A 20,289-nucleotide genomic window follows, 5' to 3' on the forward strand; every position below is an offset into this window, starting at 1 on the left:
AATATTTATTTGACTCATTCACACAGCTTTTTGATATTCTTTCTCTAATGAAATTAGTGCTTTTAGACTTAATTAAATTGTTCCCTTTTTTTGGTTGAGATGAATTAACCTCTGAGTTTTTTTCATTCTTGATTTTATTTGATTTACAAATTGCTTATTTAGCAATATTTTTCTGGCTGACTACAGCAGGCACAGTTTACTGTGCCCCACTGGAGTTTACAGTTAGCCAACTCTGTTAAGATAGTAGGAGGTGGCTGGAGTGTAGTGGCTCACGCCTGTAATCCCAGCACTTTGGGAGGCCGAGGCTGGCGGATCACGAGGTCAGGAGTTTGAGACCAGCCTGACCAACGTGGTGAAACCCCATCTCTACTAAAAAAAATACAAAAAGTAGCTGGTCCTGGTGGCGTGCACTTGTAATCCAGCTACTCAGGAGGTTGAGGAAGGAGAATCACTTCAACCCGGGAGGTGGAAGTTACAGTGAGCCAAAATCATGCCACTGCACTCCAGCCTGGGTAACCGTGTGAGACTTCATCTAAAAAAAAAAAGATAATAGGAGGCAGGCATATAAACTCTATTTTCACCATTATTCTTAGTCACCTTAACAGTTAAATTTTTAAATTGTTGTTTTTAATAAATGGTAGTACATACCTATGAGTTTTAAAACAGAAAGTAAATAGCGTTTTAGAAAAGAAGAGATAAGGGCCGGGCGCAGTGGCTCATGCCTGTAATCCCAGCACTTCGGGAGGCCGAGGCGGGTGGATCACGAGGTTAGGAGATTGAGACCATCCTGTCTAACACCGTGAAACCCCATCTCTACTAAAAATACAAAAAATTAGCTGGACGTGGTGGCGGGTGCCTGTAGTCCCAGCTACTCGGGAGGCTGAGGCAGGAGAATGGCATGAACCGGGGAGGCAGAGCTTACAGTGAGCCGAGATCACACCACTGCATTCTGCCTGGCGACACAGTGAGACTGTCTAAAAAAAAAAAAGAGAGAAAATAGTTGAGAACAGTTAGTAGAGGAGAAGACTGTTGCCTGAGGAAGTCACAGTAACTAAGACCATATGATTCAGATGAAAGAGAATGTCAGATCAGTGAAACAGAATAAATGAACCCCAGTGAAACAGAGTAAATGAACCCAGACCAGTATCTTGTACATGCGGGCAGAAGACAGGAAGGACAGAGGTGTCTAGGGCAGAGGTGGAACTAGAACAAATGGTAGTTACTTGGGGAAAAGGTGAAGTTACGTCTGTACCTTATGCCAAAATGAATTTCAAATGAGTTTAAAAGTTAAATGAAAAATAGAATACAACATATTTGAAAGATAGTCACTTTAAATTTGACTGTTATTATTTGTATTACATAAAAAGTCTTCCCAAATCAATAAGGGAAACATTAAAACTTCAAATAGCAAAAAGAGCAGACAGTTCACAGAAATTTCTCACAATAAATACAAATGACTAATAAATACGGGGAGAGGGTGAATTTTGGTGATTTTTAGCTTTACAGATAGTAAAAAATGCCAAAAGGGTGTCCTTTTGGTCTATCAAATTAGTAAAAATAAAATTTTTACTCATCCTTACTCATCAGTGCTAATAACTTGTGTATTAGCACTGATAAACTGTTGGTCTGTAAATTGGTAAAAGTTGGTAAAAATTGATTAAAATTTTTGGATTATAAAAAAGCTTAGATGACCTGGTGCGGTGGCTCACACCTGTAATCCCAGCTGATTTGGAAGGCTGAAGCAGGTGGATCTCTTGAGATTAGGAGTTCGAGACCAACCTGGCCAACATGGTGAAACCCCATCTCTATTAAAAATACAAAAATTAGCCGGGTGTGGTGGCAGGCGCCTGTAATCCCAGCTACTTGGGAGGGTGAGGCAGGAGAATCGCTTGAACCTGGGAGGTGGAGGTTGCAGTGAACCAAGATCGCACCACTGCACTCCAGCCTGGGGTACAGAGTGAGACTCCATCTCAAAAAAAAAAAAAAAAAGTCTTAGAGTTCTTAACATTATCCTAGTAACTCCATTTCTAGGAATCTATCCTAAGGATGTAATAAAAAATTCAAAGATTTATATGTAGAGGTATTAATTACAGCATTATTTATAATTGCAGCCTGGCCAAGATCACCTTTTTAAAAATAGGAAATACAAACATGATTAAGAACTCACACGTGGAACTCGTGATCTAGATAAAACATAAAAATCCCGGCCAGGTGCAGTGGCTCACGCCTGTAATCCCAGCACCTTGGGAGGCCGAGGAGGGAGGATCATGAGGTCACGAGATCGAGACCATCCTGGCTAACACGGTGAAACCCCATCTCTACTAAAAATACAAAAAATTAGCCGGGCATGGTGGCAGACGCCTGTAGTCCCAGCTATTCAGGAGGCTGAGGCAGGAGAATTGCTTGAACCCGGGAGGTGGAGGTTGCAGTGAGCCGAGATTGTGCCATTATACTCCAGCCTGGGGGACAAGAGTGAGACTTTGTCTCAAAAAAATAATAAAAAAAGTCCTTTCTCAAATCTTTGATGCTATCTCATTTTAATTTTTGTGATTCTCATGGATGAAAAATGATATTATTTCACTTTGCATTTCTTTGATCCCTAGGAGAGAAGAGTTTTTCTATTACTCAAGTACATGACTCAAGATTTTTCATATGTTTATTAGTCATTTGTATTTCTTCTGTGACTTGCTTTTTCCTGTTTCCTTAAAAAAAAAAATACAGTCTATCTTGATTTGGTAGGGCTTTGTATAATATGTATACTATGGGTAATTTTTATTATATATGTTGCAGATATTATCTTTGAATTTACCTTTGCCTTTTAACTTTTGTTTGGTATTTTGTCATGTAAACCTTGACATGGTCTAATCTTGATAGTCTTTTTATTGAGGGCTTTGCAGTATTATGAAATACTTCTCCACCCCAGCTTTATAAGAATATTTTGTTATAGGTACTTGAATGGTTTTGTTCTTTATATTTAGACCTTTAATCCACCTGGAATTCATTTTTCTGTCTAGTATAAGGTAGGATTCTCATTTATGTCTAACAGATTTGTCTAACATTCTGACCCATTCAGAGATAATTTATTATTTAAAATAAAATGGAAAATTTTTACTGGTTTTGATTTCTGTTTAAAATACAGGGTACTGAAGAGCCGGGCTTAGTGGCTTACACTTGTAATCCCAGCACTTTGGGAGGCTGAGGCAGGGGGATCACTTAAGGCCAGGAGTTTGAGACCAGTGTGGCCAACATGGTGAAACCCTGTCTCTACCAAAAATACAAAAATTATCCAGGCATGGTGGTGTGCGCCTTTAATCCCAGCTACTTGGAAGCTGAAGTCACAAGAATCACTGGAACCTGGGAGGCAGAGGTTGTAGTGAGCCGAGAATGTACCACTGCACTCCAGCCTGGGTGGTCGAGTGTGACTCTGTCTCAAAAGAAAAAGTGTAGGGTACTGAAGAAATTGAAACATTAAGAATACCATATAAGTAAATTAAACACCTTGGCTCTTTTCGGAAAAAAAAACATGAGCTCTTATATTTTAAAGTTTGGTTTTGACAGAAAAAAATTCCTAGATTTTTTGGTTAATAAAAACTTTATTAGATGGATTAAATTGTGATGTATGGAGATAAAGTTCTGAAAGAAGAATAGAAAGCTTTTAAGAAATAGTATTCTCAGCCTAGGCAACATGGTGAAACCCTGTCTATACAAAAAATACAAAAATTAGTGAGGTGTGATGGTGCATTCCTATGGTACTGGCTACTCGGGAGGCTGAGGTTGAGGTAGGAGGATCGCTTGAGCCCATGAGGCAGAGGTTGCAGTGAGCCGAGATTGCACCTCTGTACTCCAGCCTGGGCGACAGAGCAAGACCCTTTCTCAGAAAATAAATAAACAAACAAATAAATAAATACACAGATAGTGTTCTGCTGTAACTCTTAGTTGGACAGATTCAATAAAACAGTGTTAACTTTTGAACTAATTTTATTGAAACTAAGTTTCTGTACAAATAGATACTTAAAACAGCTCAATTTTCTAAATCACAGTACAGCAATTTATTTTTTTTCCTTACATATCCAGAAGAAAATTCAGATGAATTATCTGGTGAACGACAAAGAAAACGCCACAAATCTGATAGTATTTCCCTTTCCTTTGATGAAAGCCTGGCTCTCTGTGTAATAAGGGAGATATGTTGTGAAAGAAGCAGTAGCAGTGAATCTACAGGGACCCCATCGAATCCGGTAATGTTCTCATTTTAAGTAAGGCAAGACTCTTACTGTTCAAAGTCTAGTCCTGGCAGTCCTAATAAGCGTACCGATAGAATGTACATGTGTCTTATGAGATTGATGGAAAACACAGTGCTAAATTTTACTTTAAAACTACTATATTGATCTCCACCTTCAACCCAAGGTATTGTGAGAAATGTGGAAAATAGTGGAGTAACACTGGTATTGGTAAAATTAGTAGTAGTATTAGTAATTATCAGTGTCACTGTATGTATTAGAGAATATTTGTGGACCACTGCACCAATAGTATAGTCAAATAAATTGGAGTATAGAGTTGTTTGAGAATTTCAAAGTTACACTTTTTAAAAAAGGAACAAAACCAAAAATTTGGTTCAGTTAAATATTTTAGCATTTTAAGGCAAATTTGACTATTTAGAGTAAAAATATATTTTATTACAGCCATCAGCAAAAAAGTCAGCATAGTCTGAACTTAACATTTGCCAAATAGGTCTAGACATCAGGTAAGTTCTGTTTACTTACGCTGTAAAATACAGGTTTATACTGGGCTGGGTGCGGTGGCTCATGCCTGTAATCAGTACTTTCGGAGGCTGAGGCGGGTGGATCACCTGAGGTCAGGAGTTCAAGACCAGCCTGGCCAACAAGATGAAACCCTGTCTTTACTGACAATATAAAAATTAGCCAGGCATGGTGGCGCATGCTTGCAGTCCCAGCTACTTGGGAGGCTGAGGCAGGAGAATCACTCGAACCCGGGAGGTGGAGGTTGCAGTGAGCTGAGATCGTGCCACTGCACTCTAGCCTGGGTGACAGAGCGAGACTCTATCTCCAAAAAAAAAAAAAAAAAAAATTCAAGTTTATCATTGCATGGATGATGGGAGAGTATCAGTACTTTCTCATTACTAATATAGACTTCCAAAATATTAATGAGCAGCATTTCTTAAGAGAGGTCACTGAAAGAAGTTTGGTAAAAAAACTTTTGTTAACAAGAATGCTTGACAAATGGAATATTTTGTTTTGTATGTCTTTAATCAAGCTTGTCCAACCCATGCCCTGTGTGCCATATGCCAGGATGGCTTTGAATGTGGCCCAACACAAATTCATAAACCTTAAAATATTATGATATTTTCTTTTTTACAATTTTTTTTCTGCTTATCAGCTATTGTTAGTGTATTTTATGTGTGGCCCAAGACAGTTCTTCCAGTGTGGCCCACGGAAACCAAAGGATTGGATACATTTTTGGTAATATGGCAGTGTCTCATGGCCATTATTCTGGATATTAGTAATCATTGTATAGTTCTCTAGAAGATGTAGGAAATGGAACCAATTGTGACAGTAATCCTAGTCTTTTACCTATTCTTGTTTCTTCCTGTATTATCTTTTTATTTTTCTCTTCCAAAGCAGTGCTTGTATGAACGCATACCTGCCCCCTAGAGTTACTGTACCTAACGGAGCTGTTACTCATGTAGACCGCTAGATGGCATGATGAGCTCCTGCTCAGTCTGAGAGCAGGTTCTTCATCTGTAGATATTTAAGTTTATACCAGATTCCATACAGTTGAGATGGCACTGCAGATACAGTGGTAGTCAAGGTAGATATGGTTCTTGCCTTCATGGGGAGATAGATCATTAATGACAAAAATGAAAACATTTAATAAATCCAGTGAAAAAATAGGCTCTTGAGAGGAAATATGTGTGATAAAATTAAATCCAATTAAAACTTGATGAGTATCCAACCTACAAGTTTGGTTAAAAAGAGAATTATTATACCCTATTTATTTATTTATTGAGATTGAATCTCTATCGCCCAGGCTGGAGTGCAGTGGTACAATCTTGGCTTACTGCAACCTCCGCCTCCCAGGTTCAAGCAATCCTCATATCTCAGCCTCCCGAGTAGCTGGGATTACGGGCTCCCACCACTACACCTGGCTAACTTTTGTATTTTTAGTAGAGATGGGGTTTCACTATGTTGGCCAGGCTGGTCTTGAACTCCTGACCTCAAGTGATCTGCCTGCCTTGGCCTCCCAAAGTGTTGGGATTACAGACGTGAGCCACCTGCCCGGACCCCCATTTAATGTATAGTTTTTGTTAAAGTTATATCAGAATTCTAGCTGAATGATATTTAGAGTCCTTGTTCTTGCTTTATACCTGGGACACTGCCTTGTTACTGATACGGCTTTGAGGAGTAGAGGAATACCAGGTTTTTTGTTTTGAGTTGAATGAGATAAAATGACATGGACACACGTGGAGTGGTTTTAAGGAGCAGAGCATTTAATAGGCAAGAAGGGAGAAGGCAGAAGGAAGAAGCTCCCCCTTACACAGACAGAGGGAGGGGGGGCTCTAAAGCTGAAAGAGGAGACCTCACATTCCGACAATACTAGCCAATTTTATGTGATGGCTGGGGGGGGGGGGGTGTTGTCTTATTTGCATAGGGCTCAGAGGATTGGTTTGACCAGGCATGTCATTTAGCCCTCAAGAAAACTGGCCCTCCCACCCCAGTCCTTTAATACACAAATGCACGGTGCCATATTTTACACACGTGGAGTTATGTGGGGGCGGCCATGCTCTTAGGTACCTGTTGGGGCAAGGGCAAGAGGACAACGGTGGGAATCGCCATGTTGGGTGGACCCTCTTGCATTTGCATCTTAAAGGTTGCCAGCCTTTAAGAGCCAGGGCTTTTGGCCTGGCGCGGTGGCTCACGCTTGTAATCCCAGCACTTTGGGAGGCCGAGGCAGGCGGATCACGAGGTCAGGAGATCGAGACCACGGTGAAACCCCATCTCTACTAAAAATACAAAAAAAAATTAGCCGGGCATGGTGGCGGGCGCCTGTAGTCCCAGCTACTCGGAGAGGCTGAGGCAGGAGAATGGCGTGAACCCGGGATGCGGAGCTTGCAGTAAGCTGAGATTGCGCCACTGCACTCCAGCCTGGGCGACAGAGCGAGACTCCGTCTCAAAAAATAAAATAAAATAAAAAAAAAGAGCCAGGGCTTTTATGCTAGACAAGAAATGTTTCTGGAGCTATGAAAAACCTTCCAAGGACCACTTTTTCTTTCCATTTGCCTAAAATAATTTCTTAATAACTCGTGTGGAGTAGAGGGGTATTTCTTTTTTTCTTTTTGTTAGCCCTGTCCTGCATTCTCTTAAAAAATCCTATCTATTAAAAAATCTCAGCCGGGTGTGGTGGCTCATGCCTGTAATCCCAGCACTTTGGGAGGCCCAGGAGGGTGGATCACCTGAGGTCGGGAGTTCAGGACCAGCCTGGCCAACATGGTGAAACCCCATCTCTACTAAAAATACCAAAAATTAGCTGGGCGTAGTGGCGGGCACCTGTAATCCTAGCTACTCAGGAGGCTGAGACAGGAGAATCGCTTGAACCCAGGAGGCAGAGGTTGCAGTGAGCTGAGATCACGCCATTGCACTCCAGCCTGGGCAACGAGAACGAAACTCCATCTCAAACAACAACAACAAAATCTCGTTTTTCAGGTCTAAGTCCCTAGTTGTGAAAGCTTTTGGTAGGGCCAGTTTTTTTTTTTTTTTCTTCATTTTAATTTCCCTCATTTGAGAATGTTGTAGTCATCATTGGGTGTCATCATTCACCAGTTTGTGAAGGGAGTTAAAGGAAAGTGCATTCCTCTCCCATCTTTTCTTTCTTTGGGGTTTAATAAATTGTGGGAAACTAAGACTGTGTTCTAGACTGTACACCACACAGTTTATATTATGATCTTCTGTCATCTTTGCAGCCTCAGATTCCATTTTTAGCTAAGACTGGGATTTTAAATAACTTGTTTAAGGTTCCTACAACTAATTGTCACAGTTGGAATTCAAACAATTCTAGGTATTTTTGACTACAAAGATCTAAGATCTTTGCAGAGCAAGCCTATCTGGTGCTTAAAAAACATATATTTTTTTTATTTTTGAGGCAGTCTGTCACTCTGTTGCCCAGGCGGGAGTGCAGTGCATGATCATGGCTTACTGCAACTTCAACCTCCTGGGTTCAAGCAATCCTTCCTCCTCAGCCTTGAGAGTTAGCTGGGACTACAGGTGTGCACCACCACACCTGGCTAATTTTTTTTACTTTTTTTTTTTTCAGAGATGAGGTCTCGGCCTGTTGCCCAGGCTGGTCTCAAACCGCTGGGCTTATGTGATTCTCCTGCTTTGGCTCCTAGAGTATTGGGATTACAGGCGTGAGCCACCACCTGCTGCAGCCTGATGCTTTTTAAATATATAGTATTTAGGCCTGATGCAGTGGCTCATGCCTGTAATCCCAGCACTTTGGGAGGCTGAGGCGGGCGGATCACAAGTTCAGGAGATCGAGACCATCTTGGCTAACACAGTGAAACCCCGTCTCTACCAAAAATACAAAAAATTAGCCGGGCGTGGTGGCGGGCACCTGTAGTCCCAGCTACTGGGGAGGCTGAGGCAGGAGAATGGTGTGAACCCAGGAGGCGGAGCTTGCAGTGAGCTGAGATCGTGCCACTGCACTCCAGCCTGGGCGACAGAGCGAGACTCTGTCTCCAAAAAAAAAATATATATATATAAATCTATAATATGTAATATATATAATTATAAATCTATTATATATTAATGTATATTATATATTACATTGTAATATATAGTATATATGTATATATTAATATATTTATATAAATATAAAAAATATATATTTATGTAAATATAAATGGGTGGGCACCTGTATAATATATATTTATATTTATATAATATATATTTAAATATATATATATTTTATATTTATATTTAAATATATATTTAAAGATATATTTAAAATATATATTTTATATATTTTAAAAATATATATATAGAGAGATAATTTAATAGTTTCTGGGGCATTCTTTTGCGAACATTAGCCAAAACTTTAAAAACCACTCCCAATATTGCATTTTTTCATGGTATTTTTTATAGTATTTTTATAGTATCCTAGGACAGGAGTTGGCAAACTTTCCGTAAAGAGCCACATAGTTAATTATTTGGGCTCTGCAGGGCCATGGTTTCTGTCGCAGCTACTCAGCTCTGCTCTTGTAATGCAAGAGCAACCGTAGACAACAAGTCAACAAATAGGCATGGCTGTGTTCAATAAAATTTTATTTATAAAAGTAGATGGGTGATGGGCCACAGTTTGCAGACCCCTACCATAGAGTATGTTTTCTGAGATTTAATGTTTCTTGTGATTTACCCCCTTATTCTAAAATTAGTGCACTAAAGACTTTAGTTAGTTGAAGTATTTGGTTTGTTGGGTTACTTTGTTAGTGTTAATTGTATCCTAACTTGACTTGTGATTCTAATCTGATTGGTAGTGGAGCCCTTGTTAGGAATTTGAGCTGCAACTTGATGAATGTTGCTTTTACTCTCCTTCCTAATATTACTCTAAAAAAGCCTTTTGATGTCAGAGGCTGTAAAATAATATACTTTGTTTCTGTTTTTAAAACTGATACAGATATGGAAATCATTTAAGCTCCTTTTCTAGATGAAGTAGCTACAGCCTTTAGAAGTTAAATGATATGGGCTGGGCGCGGTAAATGATATGGGCTGGGCGCGGTGGCTCACAGGTGTAATCCCAGCATTTTGGGAGGCCGAGGTGGCGGATCACTAGAGGTCAGGAGTTCGAGACCAGCCCAGCCAACATGGTGAAACCCTGTCTCTACTAAAAACATAAAAATTAGCCGGGTGTGGTAGTGGACGCCTGTAATCTCAGCTACTTGGGAGGCTGAAGCAGGAGAATAGCTTGAACCCTGGAGGCGGAGGTTGCAGTGAGCTGAGATCATGCCACTGCATTTCATCTTGGGTGACAGAGCAAGACTCTTGTCTCAAAAAAAAAAAAAAAAAGGGCTGGGCACGGTGGCTCACGCCTGTAATCCTAACACTTTGGGAGGCCAAGGTGGTTGAATTGCCTGAGGTCAGGAGTGCAAGACCAGCCTGACCAACATGGTGAAGCCCTGCCTCTACTAAAAATACAGAAATTAGCCAGGCATGTTGGCATGCGCCTGTAGTCCCAGCTACTTGGAAGGCTGAGGCAGGAGAATCGCTTGAACTTCGGAGGTGTAGGTTGCAGTGAGCCAAGATCAGGCCACTACACTCCAGCCTGGGCGACAGAGCAAGATTCCGTCTCAAAATAAAGTAAGTTAAATGATGTGTTTAAGGTTAAATTAGCTACTTAGTGGCAAGTGTAGAATAAGTCATATCCTGACTTCTAGACTTTTTCCAATTGTAGCCTTCTGCTTAATATATGCTCCTACCCTTAGCCACTGACAGCAAATATTATTGCCCTGAAGGTCTTACTAGGTTCTTATACAATTTATTCAAGTCCTTAAATGAAGAATCAGATGAGCAGCTACAGAATTTTTTTTAAATTGTCTAAAGACTCTTTAAAAGAAAATCTCAAAGTTTATTAAAAAACATAAGTATGTATGACTCAAGAAACATTTTTCTAAGAAAAAAAACCCATAAGTATTACAAGTGTTGTGTCTTGTTACTTGTATTCTACCAATTTGGACATAGAAAGATGAGTGACAGGTTTTAGCTCAAAGTATATATAATTCAGATGAGAAACATGCCTGCAAAATTATGTTTTGCATAATTTATGTGTGAGACTATATAATTCATTATTATACAAGTAGTAAGGATAATTAAAGGTGGAAGAGCCTTTTCAGTTATGGTATTGACAAAGGCTTAGTCAAAGAAGGATGAATAGGATTTTGAAACTGAAATTATTCTAGTTAGAGGGGGAAAGTGTGGAAGTTGAAATGCCAAGATCAGTTGAGGAAACAATCTAGATCTGGCAGAATTATCCATAGTAAGGGAGGAAGGGTGTCTAGTTGAAGACAGACGAAGATGTTAATACAGTCACACTGTATGTACTTTCGATGCCAAGAGGCTTTGGCATTTTTCCTTTATGCAGTGGGGTTTTGAACAGGGAAAATGATGTAGTAATAACCTTGAAACCTTAATCTAGTTTCAGTGTGCAGGATGGATCTGAGGAGGAAATGTGTGTGGCAACCAGCTCCGGGATGGCTGGCGGCGGGGGGGCCCAGTCCTCTCCCTGCCGATCTCCCTTGGGAAGTCCCGGATCAGAGCAGCAGGCCCATCCCCCAAGTGTTACACCCTGCTGGCAGCAGCAGAGGCACAGAGATGAATTAGGAAACTGTTACAGAGGTCAAGAGGTGATGTTTATTAAGTTATATTTTTTTTCTTGTTTTAGGATCTTGATGCTGGTGTAAGTGAACATTCAGGTGATTGGTTGGATCAGGATTCAGTTTCAGATCAGTTTAGTGTAGAATTTGAAGTTGAATCTCTCGACTCAGAAGATTATAGCCTTAGTGAAGAAGGACAAGAACTCTCAGATGAAGATGATGAGGTATTTTTTTCCCCTCTAATTATATTGGAAAATTATTAAATATTTTCCATGTTCATTGACTTTGAGATTGAAATAATAATATATTCAGATTTCACTTGAAATCTTTACCTCTTGATTTGTTTAAACTAGCACATTGGTTTGTGGACTTGAAGATTTCATAGTTCTTTATCATCTGATTTATATTATTATGTTACTACTAATTGCCAAGAAGTCAACAGACCTCAATGAACATGCTTATTATAATGGTCTGTTCACTTTTAAAAACATATATTTCAATTACTGTTTTAATATTAACTTACTTTTTATAAAAGTAAGACATGCATACAGTTAAAGTCAAGTAGCACCCTTAGAGATCTGTTTCCCAGAAGTGACTGCCTTTAACATTTCTAGCTATTTCCCTATTATTTAATATCTCCATATTATTTATTTATAAAGTAAAACCACTTAGCTGAATGTTTTGTTTTATTCATCTTAAACATCCTTTGTATTGACTATTACCATTGTGGGTAAGGATTTCTCTCTCCTCCATTTTTTCCCTCTTTACACTCACTTACTCTATTTGATATTGTCTAAGACTTTCTCATATATTGTAGTACATGATATTTGTTTAGGACTTACTACTAGGAAGCCTTCTGATTGAAGGAAAAAGGGTGATGAATTGATGCTGATGAATGTGTTTTATTAGGTATATCGAGTTACTGTGTATCAGGCAGGGGAGAGTGATACAGATTCATTTGAAGAAGATCCTGAAATTTCCTTAGCTGTAAGTATATGTCTACTTTTTTAAGAAATAAAATTTCATTAGGGTCAAGATTAGGAAAATATGTCTAGCCTCCTTTCTGAAATGAGCTGATTTTTATAAAGCTAAAATGTTTTTGTAAAGTCTGAATAATTTAAAGCATTTTTCTTTTATTTGTTGTGATGAGACCTGTAGCTATAATTTTTATATTTAGGTGCTGGAATTTGAACTTTTTTTTTTTTTTTTTTAAACAGGGTCTTACCCTTCTCCCAGGCTGGAGTGCAGTGGTACAATCTCAGTGCACTGCAGCCTCCACCTCCCAGGTTCAAGTGATTCTCGTGCCTCAGTCTCCCGAGTAGCTGGGATTACAGTCATGCACCACTATACCCCACTAATTTTTTTATTTTTAGTAGAGATGGGGTTTCACCATGTTGGCCAGGCTGGTCATGAACTCCTGACCTCAAGTGATCTGCCCACCTTGGCCTCCCAAAGTGCTAGGATTACAGGCATAAGTCACTGCCCAGCTGAATTTATACTTTTTGATGTTATTTTGGAAAATTTCAGTGTATCTCCAGTATACTCATCACCCAGCTTTAACTATTACCAACATTTTGCCAACCTTGTCAAACGTAAACTTTTTTTTTTTTTCAATTGAGATAGGGTCCTGTCCTGTCATCCAGGCTGGAGTGCAGTGACGTGATCATGGCTCACTGCAGCCCGCACCTCCCAGGCTCAAGTGATCCTCCCACTTTAGCCTCCTGAGTAGCTTGAACAACAGGTGCATGCCATCACACCCAGCTAATTTTTGTATTTTTTATAGAAGTGTCACCATGTTGCCCAGGATGGTCTCGAACTCCTGGGCTTAAGTGATCCACCTGCCTCAGTCTCCCAAAGTGCAAGGATTACAGGTGTGAGCCATCACGCCCAGCCAAATGTAAACATTTTTATTATTGATTTGTATTATAGAATGTGGTAGGATTTGCCATTAAAGAAATTAAGACTTAAATGTTTACATCTCATGCATACTTCACTGAGTTCCTGAGGTATTATAGGTTTTTTTAAAACTATTGTGCTTTAGTTTTCGTTCTTAATATTGCCTTTATTATATTTGAATAGGAAATAAGTTCCATTTTTTTCTGAGTTATAAACAGTTACTAATTATTCAAATGCAAAAAAGGATGAAAATTCAAGAGTTTCCAAAATTTTTAGTGTATTAGAAAATAAATAACTAGTTGAATCATTTGATGTCAAGTTGAGTAAAATATTTTAGATACTTTTAATTTTTTGAATCTATTTTAAGACTCACAAATTATTTTAGATATTGATCTTGGAATTTATTGGACTTTTTGGTGCACTTTTACTCCCATATTGCAAGACCTTTTTCTTTGGTTTTATGAGCTGTGAAAAACCCCCTTCTATAACTTGAAAAAAGAAGAATGAATACTCTATCTTTATTGCTCCTGTCTTATGTCATTTGTGAGGCAATCTGAAAATGGATACGGAAAGACCTCTTACTTACGAGTTTTCACTTGTTAAATGTCCTCAGGCAAGAACCATGCTTCAGCTAAGGCAAGAAGATAGGTTATGTAAAAAGGCTGGGGATGTGGGAGAGTTTGTTATCCAAATTGCATGGTGGAAAGGTTTGCGGGAGAAAACATTGGGAAAAGGAAGAAGCATTGAGCAGTTACAGAGATGAGAACACAGGAAAGGATAAACAAGTAAAGGGCATATATTATGGTTAGTGACCAAGGCTGATAGGTTTTAGCAGCAATGCTTGCTGTGAAAAATGTTTTAGCATTTCTCTTGTGGATGGAGTTAGGGAATACTCAGTTAAGCCATGGTTTTAGAGCACTTCTAAGGTAGTTCTAGTCACTGGTGGATTAGGAAGTCTTTCTCGAGGAGGCAGGTTTCATCTAGATTGATTGGATGGACTCTTGGAATAGCATCTAGGGTGAGCCTTTAAGGGAGTGGATATAGGCTGCATGACAGAGTAAAAGATCCCATAGACTTGCTTCAGCTAAAGGAAGCAACTGCATTTGTATCCTGAAACAGATAACTTTATAGGTACATGATTAATATCACATCACAGTTAATATATTTTTAGTTTAGAATTTTTCAGGATGGTATGGGTGAAAAAAATGGGTGTACTTACTCTACTTTAGGAGAGACTGTTACATATTGACCTTTTAAAAATCTGTTTTGTATAATTGAGACATATAACATGATGTTTTGACACACATGTAAATAGTGAAATCACTACAGTCCAGCAAATTAATGTAATCCATTATCTTGAATAGTTAACCTTTCTTGTGTGTATGGTTAAAATACCTAAAATCTACTCTTTTAGTAAATTTCCAGTATACCAATATATAACTAACTATAGCCCTCATGCTGTTCATGGTGACCATTTTATATAAAACATGAGACACTGAATATTGAGCTCTATGATATATTTTACCTTAGACATAGCAAAGTTGCTAGCATTCCTGTGACTGAGCAGTTAAAGGCTTACAGAAACTGACTCTGTCTTATTTCATTGAAGGACTATTGGAAATGCACTTCATGCAATGAAGTGAATCCCCCCCTTCCATCACATTGCAACAGATGTTGGGCCCTTCGTGAGAATTGGCTTCCTGAAGATAAAGGGAAAGATAAAGGGGAAATCTCTGAGAAAGCCAAACTGGAAAACTCAACACAAGCTGAAGAGGGCTTTGATGTTCCTGATTGTAAAAAAACTATAGTGAATGATTCCAAAGAGTCATGTGTTGAGGAAAATGATGATAAAATTACACAAGCTTCACAGTCACAAGAAAGTGAGGACTATTCTCAGCCATCAACTTCTAGTAGCATTATTTATAGCAGCCAAGAAGATGTGAAAGAGTTTGAAAGGGAAGAAACCCAAGACAAAGAAGAGAGTGTGGAATCCAGTTTGCCCCTTAATGCCATTGAACCTTGTGTGATTTGTCAAGGTCGACCTAAAAATGGTTGCATTGTCCATGGCAAAACAGGACATCTTATGGCCTGCTTTACATGTGCAAAGAAGCTAAAGAAAAGGAATAAGCCCTGCCCAGTATGTAGACAACCAATTCAAATGATTGTGCTAACTTATTTCCCCTAGTTGACCTGTCTATAAGAGAATTATATATTTCTAACTATATAACCCTAAGAATTTAGACAACCTGAAATGTATTCACATATATCAAAGTGAGAAAATGCCTCAAGTCACATAGATTTCTTCTCTTTAGTATAATTGACCTACTTTGGTAGCAGAATAGTGAATACTTACTATAATTTGAGTTGAATATATAGCTCATCCTTTACCCCAACCCTTAATTTTAAATAATTTCTACTCTGTCTTAAATGAGAAGTACCTGTTTTTTTTTTTTTAAATATGTATATGACATTTAAATGTAACTTATTATTTTTTTTGAGACGTCTTGCTCTGTCCCCCAGGCTGGAGTGCAGTGGCGTCATCTTGGCTCACTGCAAGCTCTGCCTCCCGGGTTCACACCATTCTCCTGCCTCAGCCTCCCAAGTAGCTTGGACTACAGTCGCCTGCTACCACACCTGGCTAATTTTTTGTACTTTCAGTAGAGACAAGGTTTCACCGTGTTAGCCAGGATGGTCTCGATCTCCTGACCTCGTGATCCGCCCACCTCAGCCTCCCAAAGTGCTGGGATTACAGGTGTGAGCCACTGCATCCGGCCTAAATGTCACTTAGTACCTTTCATGTAAGGAGAAAATGTGTGAAAGATTTAGTTTTTGTTGTTGTTTGTTTGTTTGTTTGTAGATGAGTCACTGTCGCCCAGGATGGAGTGCAGTGTCATGATCTAGCAGTCTCCGCTTCCTGGGTTCAGGCCATTCTCCTGGCTCAGCCTCTGGAGCAGCTGGGATTACAGGCATGCACCACCATGCCCAGCTAATTTTTGTATTTTTAGTAGAGATAGGGTTTCACCATGTTGGCCAGGCTGGTCACAAACTCCTTACCTCAAGTGAGGTCACCCGCCTCGGCCTCCCAAAGTGCTGGGATTACAGATGTGAGCCACCATGTGCAGCCAAGAATTAGTATTTAAATTTTAGATACTCTTTTGTTTTTTTGTTTTTTTTTTCCTGAGACAGAGTCTTGCTCTGTCACCCATGCTAGAGTGCTGTGGAGTGATCTCGGCTCACTGCAACTTCCGCCTTCTGGGTTCAAGCTATTCTCCTGCCTCAGCCTTCCAAGTAACTGGGATTACAGGCATGTGCTACCATACCAGCTGATTTTTTTGTATTTTTAGTAAAGACAGGGTTTCACCATGTTAGCCAGGCTGATCTTGAACTCCTAAACTCAAGTGATCTACTCACCTCAGCCTCCCAAAATGCTGGGATTACAGATGTGAGGCACCGCACCTGGCCCCAGATTTTTGATACTCTTAAACCTTCTGATCCTTAGTTTCTCTCTCCAAAATACTCTTTCTAGGTTACAAAAAAAAAAAAAGCCTCTTATATTTGGTGCTATGTAAATGAAAATGTTTTTTAGGTTTTCTTGATTTAACAATAGAGACAGGGTCTCCCTATGTTGCCCAGGCTGGTCTTGAACTCCTGGGCTCAAGAGATCCTTCTGTCTCGGCCTCGCCAAGTGCTAAGTAGGATTACAGGCGTGAGCCACCACACCTGGCTGTAAAAATGTACTTATTCTCTAGCCTCTTTTGTATAAACCATAGTAAGAGATGGGAGTAATGATGTTATCTGTGAAAATAACCACCATTTACCCATAAGACAAAACTTGTTAAAGCCTGCTGAGTCTAACCTAGTACATCAGGCCCTTTTTCACACACAAAAAAATCCTCTTTGGGATTTAATGGAATCTCTTGTTTCCCCCTAAGTTGAAAAACAACTCTAAGACACTTTAAAGTACCTTCTTGGCCTGGGTTACATGGTTCCCAGCCTAGGTTTCAGACTTTTGTTTAAGGCCAGTTTTAGAATTCAGAAAAGTTAATTCAGAAATTTGATAAACAGAATTGTTATTTAAAAATAACTGGAAAGATTGTAAGTTGTTTCTGAATTATTCAGAAATTATGCATCATTTTCCTTCAAGAATGACAGGGTCAGAATGTGGAATTCCAAGATACCTCTTGATTTCCTCTCAAGCTCCTTGTTTGGTCAGTGGGCCCATCCGAGCTCAGCACTGAGAAATGTTAGTTTCTTTGGGGCCCATCTACCCTGACTACATCATGATATTCATCTGCCGCTATTGCAAGGTGTTCAGATTGTGTAAACATAAATGTCATAAGAACTTTAAAGAAGTGCAATTCTCAAAAGGTTAGGTGGACTAAAGCATTCTGTAAAGCAACTGCTAATAATGAGCTTACAGTGGATTTGAATTTGAAAAATATAGAAACAAGCCTGTCAGATATCTGCAAGAACTATGGAATAAAACTACTGATGCAGTGAAGACAGTTGAAAAGATCAAACAAATGCCAAGCTAAATTTACAATGAACAAATCGAAGAAAAAGGACTACAGAAAGTTCAGGACATCAAAGAAGTCAGGCAAAACTCATCTTGACCCCTCTTGCAGGCAAAGAAAAGCAGCTGGAAGAAAAGATGATGTAACAGTTACAACAGGATGCGGACATGGCAGAGGTTTCCTAAAAATCTCATTATCTATAACCATTTCTATATTTACATTTGAAAATCTCCTTTGGAGACTTAGAACCTCTAAATTATTGACTTATTTTTTATATAAGGTCACTCCGATGAAAGGTGATTACAAAATCATCTACATTGCTGTCTACAAAACATCAGATAATATGGATGTTTGATCGCATCTCATTGTTAACTCTTTACTGATATATTTGTAAATACAGAAGTGAAATGTGGACATAAAATAGTTACGCTATTTGGTTAATGGTACTAGACAACATGTAATTAATGACATTCAAAAATTTATGGCTAGTGATATATATAAAGTAAAATTTTCTTTGCAGTAAAATATGCCCTTCATTATAGAAGGGAGGATATAAGGAACCAACAGTTTGTATGAAAATAGCTCAAATAATATCTTTTATTTTGATTTTAATATTTCTTATTTTGGTTTATTAACATCTTAGAACAAAATGGCCTTATATAATGAAGCCTAGTTATGCTGGACTGTTTTGATCTCTTTTAATTGTTCTGACAGATAGTTGGGGATGGTAGCCAAATAACGTTTGCCTGAAATGACTGACACTATATAATTTCTGCTTTGGCAAATACCAAGTTTTAACTTGTCATTCCTGGTAGAACAAGCTTTATTTTTTGAGCCTAGCAATGATCTAGAAGCAGATGTTATCTCAATGCCTTTTACAATTTGTTGTGTGGTTTTTTTTTTTTTTTTTAAAAGCCACACAATAATTTTGGAAAACAATGTATGGGTAGAAGATCTGTCTGTTAATTGCACACAAAACCACTTTTAATGGGTACAAAGTTAAATTCGGAGGAATAAGTTGTAGCTGAAGTATTATGAACTCCAAATAATGCTTTGAGGACCTCCAAAGGTAAAAGTACTAATCCGTTTGGCCATTTATTGAGAGAGAGAGAAAGAGTAGGGTGACTATAGTTAATGTATTGAATGTTCTTGCTACAGATAAATGATAAATGTTTGAGCTGATGGGTGTGCTAATTACACTGATTTGATCGATACCCATTGTATGTGAAACAGTACATCATATTTACAATTATGTATCAGTTTAACATTTAAAATTTCTAATATAAGTATCTCTCAAACTGTGGATTAACTTCTTGATTTATATTTAAATATGAATCTTAAGCAAAATAGTGAAAATAACCATCTTGATTTAGTGTTTTTCTCCCATATGTGAATTGTATATACTTAGGTGAGGACAATAAAATCAACTGAACTGTAAGCTTAGAATAGGACTGAGGGGTAATTTTGCACAGCAACTTTACTAATGGTACATTGTTGCTTCAAAACTCACTCACTCTCTCTCTGTCTGTCTCAATAAATGGCCAAAGGGATTAGTAGTTTACCTGTGGAGGTCCTCAAAGCGTTATTTGGAGCTGATAATACTTCAGCTACAACCAAGCAGAATCTGTCTTTTTTGGAGGTCCTCGAAGCATTAGTTGGAGTTGATAATACTTCAACTTCAATTTGGAGTTGATAATACTTCAGCTAGAACCTAGTAGAATCTGGTTTTTTCCTTTGGAGGTCCTCAAAGCATTATTTGGAGTTCATAATACTGAAGCTAGAACCAAGCAGAATCTGTTTTTTTCTGAGGAGTATCAGTAGCATAAATGTGATTATAAACAAAGTACACTTGATATATGTAGGCAATGACAGCAATTTATACAAAATTTAATCTGCAAATGGATTCAACATGTTCATGGGTTATTAAAATTGTCTAATTTCTTAGGTTCTTTATAGTACACGTGTTGAAAATAAATGATTAAGAATTGTTTCAAAAATGCAATTATTTGATCTTAAATTTTTATGAGTTGTTAAAATCGAAATCATTTGAATATCATATATTTGGGTAACAAAAGGCACAAGTCTGAATATGTTTCTTTTTCTGGAATGGCCATGCCTGCCCACTTTAGAAATACAAATATCACTGGGCAGCTTGAAGCAGTTGGGAGCCTCCAATGAGAGCAACTTGAGAAAATGATGTTGCAAGTTAGTAGGAGTAAGAAGTGCTGTGTTCTCCCTGTCTTCACTTAGGTCACATGGCAGCCTGGCCTAAGTGATCGTGAATGGTCTATAAGGGAGGTAGCTGGGACAGGGAGGGGAGTTTGGGCTAGCTACCGTGCCACTTGTCAGCATGAAAAGTAAGATTGTAATTGCCTGTTTAGTTTTCTGCCTCATCTTTGAAAGTTCCACCAAGCTGGGAACCTCTTGATTGTGATGCACAAATGTAAGTACATCAGAAAAAAACAAAAAAACTGGCTTTAAAGCAGGAACCTGTGGGCC

General features: G+C 38.6%; 1 protein-coding gene across 14 annotated transcripts in view; it reads left to right on the top strand.

Annotated features, from left to right (window-relative positions):
- MDM2 (MDM2 proto-oncogene) overlaps window positions 1-19,792 on the top strand; it is a 36,725-nt gene extending 16,933 nt beyond the window's left edge. For 5 of the 14 annotated variants that reach the window (XM_055239783.2, XM_063614209.1, XM_063614208.1 and 2 more), the window contains 5 exons: window positions 4,075-4,235; window positions 11,449-11,604; window positions 12,290-12,367; window positions 13,164-13,277; window positions 14,886-19,792. In XM_055239783.2, coding sequence (XP_055095758.1) covers window positions 4,075-4,235; window positions 11,449-11,604; window positions 12,290-12,367; window positions 13,164-13,277; window positions 14,886-15,461 — 1,085 coding nt within the window. In that variant the 3' untranslated portion in view covers window positions 15,462-19,792. The remainder of the gene's footprint in view (window positions 1-4,074; window positions 4,236-11,448; window positions 11,605-12,289; window positions 12,368-13,163; window positions 13,278-14,885) is intronic. The other 9 variants (XM_055239785.2, XM_055239784.2, XM_055239786.2 and 6 more) reach the window with 4 other exon arrangements.
- The last annotated feature ends 497 nt before the right edge of the window (window positions 19,793-20,289 follow it).

This window comes from Symphalangus syndactylus, chromosome 13, assembly GCF_028878055.3.
Source record: "Symphalangus syndactylus isolate Jambi chromosome 13, NHGRI_mSymSyn1-v2.1_pri, whole genome shotgun sequence".
Taxonomy (NCBI): Eukaryota; Metazoa; Chordata; class Mammalia; order Primates; family Hylobatidae; genus Symphalangus; species Symphalangus syndactylus.